A 13529-nucleotide genomic window follows, 5' to 3' on the forward strand; every position below is an offset into this window, starting at 1 on the left:
ATAACTGAGACATAGTTTCTTCTGAACTGTGTTCAAAACTGTAACTTATAAAGTATAATTATTTACTACCGACTTTTTACCTAAGAGTATTTATGGAAAAAACAGTCACGCAAATTTTCTGGTCATCCGACCAGAAAATTTTGGTAGAGAACCCTTCACTAAATTAACACCAATAAAATAAATTTTTGCTCTCTAAAAATTGGAAGGTTTACGTTGTTACATATATCTTATACACATATGAAACTTGTATTACTAAAATCCACAAAATGTAAAATATGTTAATAGGATGTTTAAAAGATGGATTAAAAAACTACAAATGTATGAAACAAAAAACACAATGTTTTTGTCCTGTGAAGACTTTCCTTAATAAAAAAAGAATCAAATTAAAGCCAAAAAGCAATTTATATATGCATTGCATGAATGATGAGCAGCTGAGACGAGGAGTGCCAAAGTTTTAGTTCCTCTTTTGAACCAGCATCCTCAGGTGTTCTCACTGTAAAGACACAACACGTATATTTTGGTTAGTGGTCGAGTTTCAGGCAGAGCTTATAATGTATGAGTAAGAAAATAACCATAACTCTACAAGTCATTTATTGTACATTGTGCCTGGGGCCTTGACTGCACCAATTAAATGGACTGGGAGAACCATTAGATGTTTATTTAAGTACTGTTTTATTAAGGCTGTTTTTGTTGTTTGTCAGGGACTGTGTGGTGGTGGTGACCCCTAATAGTAGTGATTTGCTTCGTGTATTTTGTAGTGTTTAGTGTGATCCCTGTTCTTTACTTTTGTCCTCACCACTTCCCCCCACTGGTAAGCTTCTGTGTCTCCTGATCTTAAATATTTTAACTTCAGCCTCAGTCAAATTCAAACATGCAAAATACTTTAAAATGACTTTTGCACTGCTTTGCCCTCCAATAAATTTTGCAGAATTTATTTCAATCTTGTCTCCCTCCAGAAGAACGAACCTGTGTCCTTTTACTATTTAGATTTCCTGGAGTACAAGTAAAGGTGGAGTTGTTGCTTTTCTTCACTTATTGCAAACTGATCATAGATTTAATATCTATAATCAACTATCATGGTTTCATATTCTTAAAGAAAACACACCCCTGACTACCACAACTGTATTTTGCAATTGAACTTTGTTTATCTTTAGATAGCGTTCATGCTTAAACATAGCATGAGCAAAATATTATATAATAAAAATAAAGCATATTTAAAGCTGCTATCTTGCTTTTTCTTGCCAAGTATGTAAGGCCTACCTTAAAACTTAAAACAGTGCTCATATTATGAAAGCGCAAGTATTTACAATGACGGCACAAAAAAATAACACAACAAAGCACAATAAGGAAAAAGACAATCAAGAAATACAATTTAAATTAAGAAAAAAATAAATTAGATGTACTCTTACCAGTACGCTGCAGATCTGTGGCTGTGGATATTTATTCTAGCTGATCTTCCAAGTTTATTTGATCTTCCGAATGAAGTAGATTTGGAAGATCTTTCAGTACATCTGTGACTTTATCTAGTATTAACTTTTGAGCCGCTTTCTTTAGAAGCGATACATTTTCATTTTTATTTTTTTCTGGCCCATCTGTCTCTGTAATGGGCCGGTCTTTCCCTCTGATTTCTTCCATCCACTCTTTCCGCTTGGCAAAAGGCTCCCATTGGTTTGGGTGTTTGAGGAGTGTGTCGGCCTCCACAGATCTGAGCCGGTTTGCCTCTGAAGCAATCTCTTTTTCACTGGCATCTGGTTTTTTGCCTCGGGCCAAAGCATGAAACAGGGAATTTTTCTCCTTGCTGTCTATGGTTATTGTCTTGTTGTTGATAAGGACGTCGTAGTGGCCATTTGGGTTCTTTGAACTCCTTGGTCTGTAGATCAGTGCCACAGTGTCACCGGTAGCTTTGCTACCTGGATTTATCTCCTGTAATTTGGTGAGTTTGCCATGTTTGTTCTCAACATGAATGATAACTTTTGTGCCAGTGGCCTCTGATAGGACTCTGACATCAAAAATTGTACCTGGTGTGTCAGCGTCCTTGATTTTGTCAGCGTGTAATTTTGAGTATTTACAAGCATTTGCTGGAAGTGAAGAACCTGGATGCAATGGCATATGAGCAATGTAACTCTTGTTCTGCCCAGCTCTGAGTTTTGCTTCTGTCATGTCAGTATTTAAAGTTGAGCTGATTAATTTCTTTACTTTCTTGTGAGCAATAGAAACCATATGACTGGAAAACTTCTGGTGAAACACGTCCACCAAAGTGTCAGCCAACAGACCACTGATGGTTTCAGCCAATTCCTCTTTGAATGCTCTCAGCAGCTCAATGTCTGATGGAGTAAGATCATTTAACGTAATCTTTTCATTAAAAGATTGATGGGAGTTTTGTTTTTCTGAAAACAAAACTTCCTTTTGAAATGTATCCAGTTCTTTCTTAAAATTTTTAAAGAACTCTTCTGACATGGTAGACACTGTGCTGATGGCATCTGCTCGAAGTGCAGTGTAGTGGGTTACTTGAATTGCTCTGAGAACTTGCTTTATTTTCTTTAGAGAGCCTTTTCTAGCCTTAGCCTTATCTATAGCTGAATCAACCTCACCTATAGCTGAATCAAATATATTTATGAGAGATGAATTAAGTTGCTTCTGCCAGCTGAGGTCTGCACGGAATGGTTTTATGGAAGTATTACTAAACCGGACAAAAATGTCTTGTAGTTTCTTCCTTTTCTCTTCGTGGTTAAGTAGATCACAAAGTTGTTCTCTATCCACAACATGTGAAAGAATAATGTAGTTCACTAATGGCTCTTTTTCCAATTTGGATTTTACATTTTCAGTAATTCCCTTTGCCACTTCATTTTTGATTTCATTTAGTATTTGTTCAAGTAATTCCTCCTCCACTTTCCCAAGTCCATAGGATGCTGCTTCCTCCGCAATTTTTTTTGCTGTAAGTTTTACAGCATTTTTCATGTTTGTCTTTGTGACAGTGCTTAAACCATTTTTAACCTGATTGGAGACAAACTTTGGCAATGACTTCAGGTTTTTACCCATGGCTTTGACTGCTGTATAGGTGCCCTTGAATCCTTTTGAAATTATTTTTCCAACTCCAAATGTTATGATAGAAACACCGATGGAAATGGCCTTTCCAATAGCCCATTCTTTCCAGCTGAACTGTCCTGTCACCATGGCTGTAATACCTTCAATGCACTCAGATATTCCTTCACCAATGAGACTCATTCCAATTTGAGCCAAAGTACCAAACGTAAATGCAGTGAGTAAAGTTCCTCCAATAATCTGTAAAATTCCCAAACAGAAAACCACCAGACCCTCCCAGCAGAAACGGGGCTTCTCCTCAACAGCAAACACATATTTCAGACCTCGACTGTAGATGATGTAGGCTTCTGCTTGGAAATCTTCATCAGCGGGTGAAACAAGAGAAAAAACTGAAGATTCTTTGGCTAAAGCATCTTTACCCTTTTCTTTGATTTCAACAAGTTTTTTGATGGCTTCAGTGATGTTTTTATCAAAAAGGGCGTACATGTTACACTTGGTAGTTAACTGTTTTTCAAGAAGAGTTGGGTCAGAGTTTGCTGTGTCTATTGAAGACATTTTCACAAATTGCAAACAGTTCACGCATTCCTCACTGAGATACTTTAGTGACTCCTGTGCCTTTTCTAGATCTTTTCTGGCATTGACCAGGTAATCGGTTTTCCTCTCCTTTATTGCGCAGTATGCATGACTGTAAAAAGCAATGGCTGCCCAACATTCATCTTTTTTCATGGCTTTATCAAACAGTCTGGCACCAAGATCCCATTTATTCTCATGCATAGCAATATTTCCAAACTTGATGTAGTGATAATTGCTAGAACATGGTGAATCCTGATTCTCAGACTCACTTCTGGCCTTTGACAAATCATCTTTCAGATTTTTCATCAGTTCATCTCTCTTCCGCTGCTCGATGTCTTCTGATTTAATTTGCAGCCAGATCCCCCAGAACTCATTCATGATGGCAACAATAACTTTTCTATCATCTCCATCTATTTTCTTGTAAATATCGTGAAGAGTCTCGCAGTACTCTGAAAACAGCTCCTCACGCAAATTCATCTCCGAAATATCGTTCATCATGGAACTGATCTTTTCTGCTGCAAGTCTGTCCCTCGTCCTCTTGGCTTCCTCCAGAGATGTTGCTGACCTGATGTCATGCTGCAGGTGTTCAGTGCATGCGATGATCTGAGCAGATCCAGGTTTCCCTTTGCGTGCTGTTCGACCAAAAGCCTGGAGTTCTACTCTGGTGTTTTCAGAGAGGAAGGAGAGGATAACAAATAATCCTCCATTATTGTTCACCTTTTTGGACACTTTAATGTCTGTGCCACGCCCAGCAAGATTTGTGGCAACAATAACATCCCCAGACTCCAGCTCCTTGTCTATTTTGCTCAAACTTTCTTTATCACTGCGACTGTAGAGGATGATTTCACCTGTAATGCTGCTTTTCAGTTCTTCATAGATCTCTTTGGCTCTGTTGATAGTTTCACAGATCACCAGGGCAGCTCTTCCCTCTCTGTATGAATTTGAGGAAATCTGAGACATGACAACTCCTTTTATTTCTGACTTCCACTCTTCAGAAGTTTTTTTCAGAGTTCCTTTGACCTCATATAGTTTCTTCCTGTTGAATGTTGGCATTCTGCATGCAGACAGGCTTGGATATAAATCCTGCAAAAACAGAATGTCCTTTTCAGTACCAAGTGTTCCTGTAGTCCCATATATTTTACCATGGTACTTTTGGAAGAAGGAGATGTTAGAAATGTAGTTTGTCACTGCTGAAATTGTGCTCAGTTTGACTTGATGCTTAATCTCCACAAACTGCTGCAGACCATCACCCCACTTCTTATTCATTTCAATGATACCAGTGGATCTGAAGTCTACTGGACAGATATTCTCATTTTCAACGACATAATCCCGTCCTTCCTTCAACTGCTTTGCCAGAAAGGCATTCTCCACCCACAAAGACATTTTGGTCTCAATGAGATTCCCCAAGAATCCAGGAATGCTGATTTTGTCTGTATTGTCTGTGCAGGGAGTGTACTGAATCTTCTCTGAGATTAACTCTGCAATGGGCTTGATGAGGACTTCTTCTGAGTCATAGAGAGGACAACACAATCCTTCACCCAAGACAAGAAACTTTAGGTCTGGTATTTGATTTGTGTTGTAAGGACTGAGTTTTCTTGGACAAAGCAGTCCTTCGTCATTTAATGTATAAACTGTAAAACCGTAAGGGACATACTCCTCCATTTCTTCAAAAAAATTTATCACAGCATCTTGACTCACAATTTTCAGCTTTTTAACAATATCGTTCTTGTCTCCCTTATGGATGTCCTCTGTAAATCCCTCTGGTACAGTTTTGGTTTCTTCTGCAATACGTAAAATGTCCAACGGATCATTAATTTCACTTTCTTCTGTGTTTATTGAGTCAAAGATGGCCCTGAAGAATGAAGCAGGTGGACCCTGGACAAATGTCTGGTGTTCTGATGTCAGGAAGCCATACTGTTGGACGTGTCCCCAGATCATTGCTAGAATAGTATTCAGGTGCTCCATGCAGACCAGGGGGCTGGACAGGTAGGTCAGCTGCACTCCTTGATCCAACAGCAGAGAATCCACTTCATCAATTATGATGCACTCATAGCTGCGATCAGGCCTCACATCTTTCATCTCAAATATCTGGCGAAGATGATCTGCAGCGAATGTTTCAATAGTTCCATAGATAATGTCTTTTTGGTAGCATTCCTTTCTACTGCTGTCGTCAATTTTATTTGTGTTTGAGTCAACAGTAATGCCAAAGGCCTTGTAGAAGTTTTCCCATTCTGCCGCATCTCTTTGACACAAAACCGAAGAGCTGGACACCACATCTACCTTTTCACCCCTAAACACACGCAGTGCTGCAAACATTGCTATGACACAAGACTTTCCTTCTCCAGTTCCCATTTCCAGGAGCTTCCCAGTGTTGGACAAGGCCAAGAGGCACCAGCTTATCATCTGAGTGGCTCTGGGGAAATACTTCTTGTCAACATTAACAGCATTGCATAACACTGCCAAGACCTCCTGAAGATCAGCTATTTCTGTGGTGTGGCTTAATTGTTTAGCCTTTTTTATGTCATTGTCTTTTTTGATTTCACCTTTGTTGATTAGTTCTGTCACATGAGCTACTATCTTGTACGATTTGTTCAGTGTTTCTTCATCAATGTCTTTCATCTGCTTTATTTCATCAAAAAGTGTGTCAACGCTTTTGATTTCCTCATTTTCGAGCCTTCTTGTTAAATGATTGATTAGATTATTTGTTTTCTTTGACTCCAAGAGTTGAATTAAAGACTCATGTTTCTCATTGTGCCACTTGAAGGAAACTTGATATGTTTCTATTAAATGTAATATCGTCATGATTGATATCCATCCCTCATCATGATGATGTTCAGTTAATGTTGCAATAAGGATAAAGATCTCATATGGTGACCATAGTTTCTGTTCCTCAAGATTTGAAACAGTTTGGATGATGGAGTCCATTTCAAATGTCCCGGTCTGGACACCGTAGGCAAATAAACTCTCCAAACAAGTTGATGCAATGCCTTCTGTGGTTTCAGTTTTATTAGAAACTCTCAGAAGATTTTCAATGAAGGTCAGGATGACCTCATAAGGGACATTTTTCTTTCCTGTGATTTTCTTCAGGATACCAATAATCCTACTCTGAGCACATGTATCTTTGTTTGGGTTTGCATGAAGAGTCTGAAAAAGAACATTTGTAAATATTTTTGTTTGTTCCAAATCTTCACTGCAGAATTTTCTCAGGATGTTTTGCAGGATGTCAGTGGGGCATATCAGACAATCATTTCTCTTTAGTTTTGACAGATCAAGATGATGGAATGCAGAAAGACATTTCTCCTCAATGATAAGTCCTCTGTTAAGCTGAGGAATCTGAGTTTCATTTGCATCCTGCAAATACAACAGGTAGTCAGACACAAAGTCATCGAGGGAACCATACACAATGTCAGCCTGATAGATTTCCTTAAAGGATGAATCAGTTTGTTCCCTGATATTTGTCCTGACAGATATTCCAAGGTTCTTGTAGAAGTAAGACCACTTCTTAGTTTGATCTTCAGGGTCAGAGTTCATCACAATGTCCACTTTGTTTCCCAGATAGGAATGTAATGCTGAAATCATGGCTATGAGACATGAGTCTGGTTCAGTAAAAAACAGCTGTGGTATTTCAGTCTTCTTAGTTGGAAGCAGCAGACACCACTGCACCATGTGTTTGATTGTGGGCCAAAAGCCTTTTGCATCAAAAACTGCTTTGCAGATCTGAAACAGGCAGTTCTGTGCATTTTCTATGTTGAATATGTCACTTTTTAAACCATCTTTGATGAATGTTACTTCTTTAGGGGCATTTTCTAAAAATTTAAAAACAGCAATGATAATTTTTTTTATTCTGTCAATTGTAGACTCATCTAACTTCTCTGACATCTTTATGTCAGCCAGAGTTGCATCTAGACTGCTAATGTCTTTCTTTCGGAGAACCGCTTGAAAATCCTGATAGAAACTTTGAAAATCAGCAAGGTCAAGAGCCTGTGTGAGAGAGCATCCTGAATCATCTGTCCATCCTGGTGATATTTCATAAATGTTTACCAATGACAGGATGTTAGCTATAGAAACATCCTCTTGCCAGTTTAACGACAGTGCTTTGAGCACCTTCAGGGCCTTAGTTGGGGTCCATTGCTCTCTCTGCACCAGTCTAAGGATCATCTCAGTGGTTTCAGTGTAGGTTACCTTGTCATTGAAATATGTGAATCTTGATAAGAGGACTCTAAAGCATTGCATTTCAACATTTGAAATTACAGCAGAGTTTCTACAAGGAGCATCTTCAAGTGATGATGCAAGGATGTTCAGAAACTGTGCAGGAAAAAGTTGCACCAAATTGAGCTCTTCTTCAGAAAATCTTTTGGCTACAATGACAGCATCACAATCAGAGACTTCACTTTTAGTGATGAAGTGCATCAGGGTAGCATATAGGGCATGAGTCAGCTGAAAACTCTCTGAAACATTACATGCTGATTCACTGATAATCTCAACTAAGGACTGCAGATGATTGACGATATTTTCCAGCGATGCCTCCTCTGGTAGCTCCAGAAACAAAGCACAAAACTCTGTGACGTAAACCTGAGCATGCTGCAGAGTGCTGAGGGATGGGGGATTGTTTCTCCATTCATCATTTATAAGATCATTTAGTGCCAAGAGGATCTTCTGAAGCTGATCAGCTGTTAGCTCGGTGACACTGAGATCTGAAACTTCAATATTATATGTCAAAGTCAGAATTTCTAGAAACTCATCTTTGTCACTGTGAGAGTTGCTGTTGAACTGATCAATGTGCCTAATTAGAATATTTCGCTTTGTCTCACATTCTTTGGACAATTCACGATTTAGCTGTTTCTTATACTGCTTTTTAGCTTGTTGGTGGGATGTTTGGAGTTTATGATCCAACTCTTCTTCTTTTCTTTTCCTTTCCTCTTCTCTCCTTCTTTCCTCTTCCCTCCTTCTTTCCTCTTCCCTCCTTTGTTCCTCTGCTTTCCTTCTTTCCTCTTCCCTCCTTTGTTCCTCTACTCTCCTTCTTTCTGCTTCTCTCCTTTGTTCCTCTGCTCTCCTTTCCTCTTCCCTCCTTCTTTCCTCTTCCCTCCTTTCCTCTTCCCTCCTTCTTTCCTCTTCCCTCCTTTGTTCCTCTGCTTTCCTTCTTTCCTCTTCCCTCCTTTGTTCCTCTGCTTTCCTTCTTTCCTCTTCCCTCCTTTGTTCCTCTACTCTCCTTCTTTCTGCTTCTCTCCTTCGTTCCTCTTCCCTCCTTCTTTCCTCTTCTCTCTTTCTTTCCTCTTCCCTCCTTTGTTCCTCTGCTTTCCTTCTTTCCTCTTCCCTCCTTTGTTCCTTTGCTCTTCTTCTTTCCTCTTCCCTCCTTTGTTCCTCTGCCCTCCAGTTTGGGTTATAGAAGCACCTTCTACACTCATAGTGATAGTTGTTGCCAACTGGTCTGTAGTATTCTCCTCCATTGAAGATGTGCACATATATCCCATTGACAGTCTCTTTTCTTAAGTTATCATTGGACCTACAGGGAGATAGTACTGTGGCACACTTGCAGCACCTCAGGCTGTTGCCCATGTTACTTTCCCTTGGTACCTCGTTTCCCATTTTATAAAACTTTATAGATGGCTCAAGATAAAAATGCTATGCAGACTCAAGCTGTCCTGCAAGAAAAGAAAAGATATTCACATTTGAAAAAAAACCCCCCAAAAACAATGTTATTTCAAATTTGATTAAATCAATAAATTATTTGGCTAAAATAAACAACAGGATTCATGGAAAAACAACAAAGAAAACACAATATATGGCTGTGAACCCAGATATACAGTACCTTGCAAAAGTTTTCATACCCAGTCCCATATACTTATTTTCTCAGGAGACAAGGACCTTTGATTCTGTATGAATAGTTTTATTATTATTTATCCATTTAACTAAGTCTGAGATATTAAGGTAACTTAATATTTATTCTAAGATTGCTGCACAGCATTTGCAGACTTGCTTTTTCAGTAGCAGTTTTACACATATCCAGCATTTAGCTTTAAAATAAATTACAACAGAATCTTCTCACATTATGTCTGAGGAAAATCACTGTTTAGACTTCGGGATGCCCTGTTCTAAAAGGGACAAATTTACATTTATTCAGTTTTTACTTTCTTCTGACCTCAGCAAAGTAACCATCTTTGGACACTAAATAGTTGTCAAATGATTTTGTTTTGGTAATACATATGGGTGTATGTGTGTTTATGTTTACATTAACTTTTTCTTTTTATTAATTGAATTCTATTCCATTTTGAGAACTCTGATGTTGTACAAGTTTATGACAAAGTGCAATCATATATTATTGAAATGTGTTACTTTTGACATTTGAAGTGGAAAAATTAGTACATATATCTGCATTTTTATTTTCTTAGACATGTCTGTTTTATTTCCTTTGCAAATATGCATAAAATCAGTTTTCTAAGCACACATAGTGCAAGAAACTGGTGCATTTGAAAGGTCAGATAACATAGGTGATATACACAGAGGACAAGAAATGTTCAAAGTAGGTGTCTATGCCTCAAGTTGTTTTTTTACTTTCTATTACTGACTGAAGTGTTCCCCCTTGTGCTTACTTTTCCAATATGTGTGTATGTGTGTCAAGACAGGATATGGTTTTGACTGAAATGCATAAAACTGTTATGCAGCTGTACAGCAGGGCTCTCTACTGGTCGGCCCTCAGTGTCAGAGCCTTCGAACGCTTCAGGCCTTCGAAATAAAACATTTAAAAGACAAAGATCGATCTTTCTAATTTCTTAACAGTTTCTATACCCTTTAAAAATAATTTCCACAGCACATCACAACAACAAATACCAGTGTATTCAGTCCATCATATGAAAGTGGTAAGAGTATGGGGCAACTGCAAACCTACCACATGGTAATTTTCTAAAACTGGTAGGGTGGGAAATAAGAATAGCAAAGAAAAAGCTATATTCTCCCACCTACTTGGGTATCTCTGCATTTACTCCACACTTATTTCTACACTTTACAAACCTGTGTGGAAAATTCTTAAAATGTTGAGGAAAAGTCAAAGGAAGCTCCATTTAATAATAAGTTATTTTACGAGAGGTGCATCTTAAGGCTAGTTTCACTAAAATAAGTTTTTTTTTCTTGATGCTGATATTAATTTGTTTCCAAGAATAATCTAAAATGTTGAGAAATGTGATTAACAGACTTTGAAGCTGCTTCATCTCCAGGATGCAACAATTTTGGTTTAAAGCATCTGGCACAGCAACACAAGACTAACTATCCTCAAGCCTCAAGCAGCATCATTTAGTGAGAAAAACGTTTATGTGAATGATGGTTTGGTCAGCGTTCCATCAGTTGAAGAAGCCAAGAAACTGATAACTGAGTCACAAGAGTTGTGTAAAAAGAGAGGCTTCATAAATTCAACTCAAACGAGGAAGCTGCTTAAATCCTTTAGAAAGAGCACCAACCGTCGTACCTCTTGGTTTTGATTCAACTGCATCAGAGCGTGGACTCTACATTCAGTGGTTGACAAAAAAAAAAAATACCGTATTTTCCGCATTATAAGGCGCAGCTAAAAACCTTCAATTTCCTCAAAAGCCGATAGTGCGCCTTATAATCTGGTGCGCCTTATATATGGACCAATATTTAGCCACAACAGGTCCAGCAACTACGGTAAGCAGCCATCGACTTCATTTTCGCCCGTAGAAGAAGAAGCGCGAGGTGCATGCTGGGATAGTTGTCAGAATGCTGGTTTGTTAATAAAGTTTGACTGACCTATCTACCTACCGACCGTCTAGAATCAGGTAGTCTGCAGGTCATTTAGCACCGCGTTCTCCACCAACAGGCTGTGCGCGAACGGAGAAGGGTGACCATCGTCCGGCCACGCCCCGGCCCAGTCGCGGAAGGCTCTTCTCGCCTCGAGAAACAGTCTTCTCGTAGGACTGTTTTGTTGACATTCCGTTTAGTGCAGCTTCATCTAGTAGATGAATAACGTAACTCCAGCCTCGACTGTTGCGTCTGTTCTATGCGCCTTTTAATGCGGTGCGACTTATATATGAAAAAAGTTTTAAAATAGGCCATTCATTGAAGTTGCGCCTTATAATCCGGTGCTCCTTATAGTACGGAAAATATGGTACACTTTTATTTTTAACATCAGCTTAAAGGATCAACCTTCAACCAGCCATGGCTGCTTGTCCATCATCACTTCTCTTTATGATGTCCTTAGATTCATTGCTCCATTCAGCTTAAGTGGAAAGCATATTTCTAAAGAGATTGAATGGGACGATCCATTCTCGGAAGATAAAAAGTCACGGTGGGAGGAATGGAAAAATGGTCTACTGAAGATGAAAGCGATCCCAATTCGCTTTCAACTCAGGGGGAAGTCAGGGGGATGGCAACCGTTCCCCTGACTTCAGGTGCTTCCAACTGAAGTCACGACATCCTCAAATGCCTGAATCGGTTTTCCTCTTGGACAACACTTCTCAAGGTGGTTGCAAGAATTAAGAGGTTGGGTCGAAGCAACAACATAGTGAGCATGTGTCTGTTGAACAGAGTGAAAAAGCTGCTGAAACACTGATTAGGATCAGTGATAGGACAGCAAGCCTTCCCCCATGGGGTAAAGCTGCTTGATGGGAATTATGTGAAATTCCTCTGGGGAAAGGTGGAGAGCATCCCAAACTCCAGCGCTCTTTTCAATTTTGATTGTATCTTGTCTGAAGGACTTCTCCTGTGGGTGGGAGATTAAAGCAGTCATCTCTCAGTAATAAAGTCAAACACCCAGTGATATTACCCAACAACAGTCATATTACTAGCTGACTGTGTCCACTACCATGCTAAAACATACCATCAGGGTCAAGGTTTGACACAAATGGACCAATTAATTCTGGGTCATTGGTAGGAGTAAGTTATTGGTGAAGTTGATATGCAATTGTGTGTTTTGCTGAAAACTTAGACGGCCAACAGAAAAGCAGAGAATGGCTGACCTTCTTTTTGTACTTGTTTCCGTTGTATTTACTTTATTTTCTTCTATTTTCCTTTCTCAATTGTGTTTGGCTTCTTAGTTTTGGGCTTTTAGGGTGGGATTAAACAAAGCAAATGCAAAAAACAAATACTACAAGTTAGATGTGGACAAGGGCTAAAATGAGGTTACCTCTAACATAACCAGTCATTAAAAATCAATACTTTAATTGAATAATCTAAAAGAACCCAAGGCTGCTACCCGCAGCAAGCCCGGAGGTTACATAAAACAATAGTGATCCAAAGTAAAAAATTTAAACAAAAAGCCCAAAACTAACCGTGTTTTTCTAATGTCTCTTGCAGATTTAATGAGTCTTGGGTTGCGCTTTTTGTGCTTGCAAATAAGCAGACATAAACCCCAGAATTTGTCTGACATCCAGTTAGTTTTAGTCAGACTCTCCCTGTCCATCATTTCCCAGATGATCCGTCCCACTGTGTCTTTGTTATTGTCAAGTTAATATATTACCTCTGAATTACGTCGAGCTTCACGTTGCGCTCCAGAAAACTGCAAACATTGAGACAAATATGAACAGCGCAATAAAAGTGAAAACGGCCACGAATGAATGAGTCTGTAAAGTTGTGCAACTAAACGCCATTATAATTATTAATATTAAGATAAGTGCCACAAATCTGTGCAGCAGGACATCTGAGTTATGAAGCGGTAGGAGGAGCTCTGTGCGCTGCACTCTGACACCAAACACAGGGCCGTAACACAGAACCTGGGGCAGGGAGGCGGAGGGGGGTCCAAAATCCTATTTATAGTTTTCCAGTCAGTGGAACTCTCAAAAACACGCACAAATTACTAAAGTTTTTTCTGTACTGTTGTAACCATTAAGTACCCTTTGTACAAGTGGAGAAACATTGTTATCATTATAAAATAACTTGCAATTAAGTATTGGCAAAATCAATGTAAT

General features: G+C 39.0%; 1 protein-coding gene across 1 annotated transcript; it reads right to left on the bottom strand.

Annotated features, from left to right (window-relative positions):
- Nucleotides 1-1440: 1440 nt before the first annotated feature.
- On the bottom strand, nucleotides 1441-9255 carry LOC148154745 (uncharacterized). Its single transcript, XM_088014796.1, has 2 exons — nucleotides 2599-9255; nucleotides 1441-2559 (listed from the first exon to the last, which is right to left on the bottom strand). The coding sequence occupies exons 1-2, from the start codon at nucleotides 9199-9201 to the stop codon at nucleotides 1441-1443; spliced, it is 7722 nt and encodes a 2573-aa protein (XP_087870922.1). The 5' UTR covers nucleotides 9202-9255.
- Nucleotides 9256-13529: the final 4274 nt, after the last annotated feature.

This window comes from Poecilia mexicana, unplaced genomic scaffold, assembly GCF_051168715.1.
Source record: "Poecilia mexicana isolate PSO_F unplaced genomic scaffold, ASM5116871v1 scaffold_17, whole genome shotgun sequence".
Lineage (NCBI taxonomy): Eukaryota > Metazoa > Chordata > Actinopteri > Cyprinodontiformes > Poeciliidae > Poecilia > Poecilia mexicana.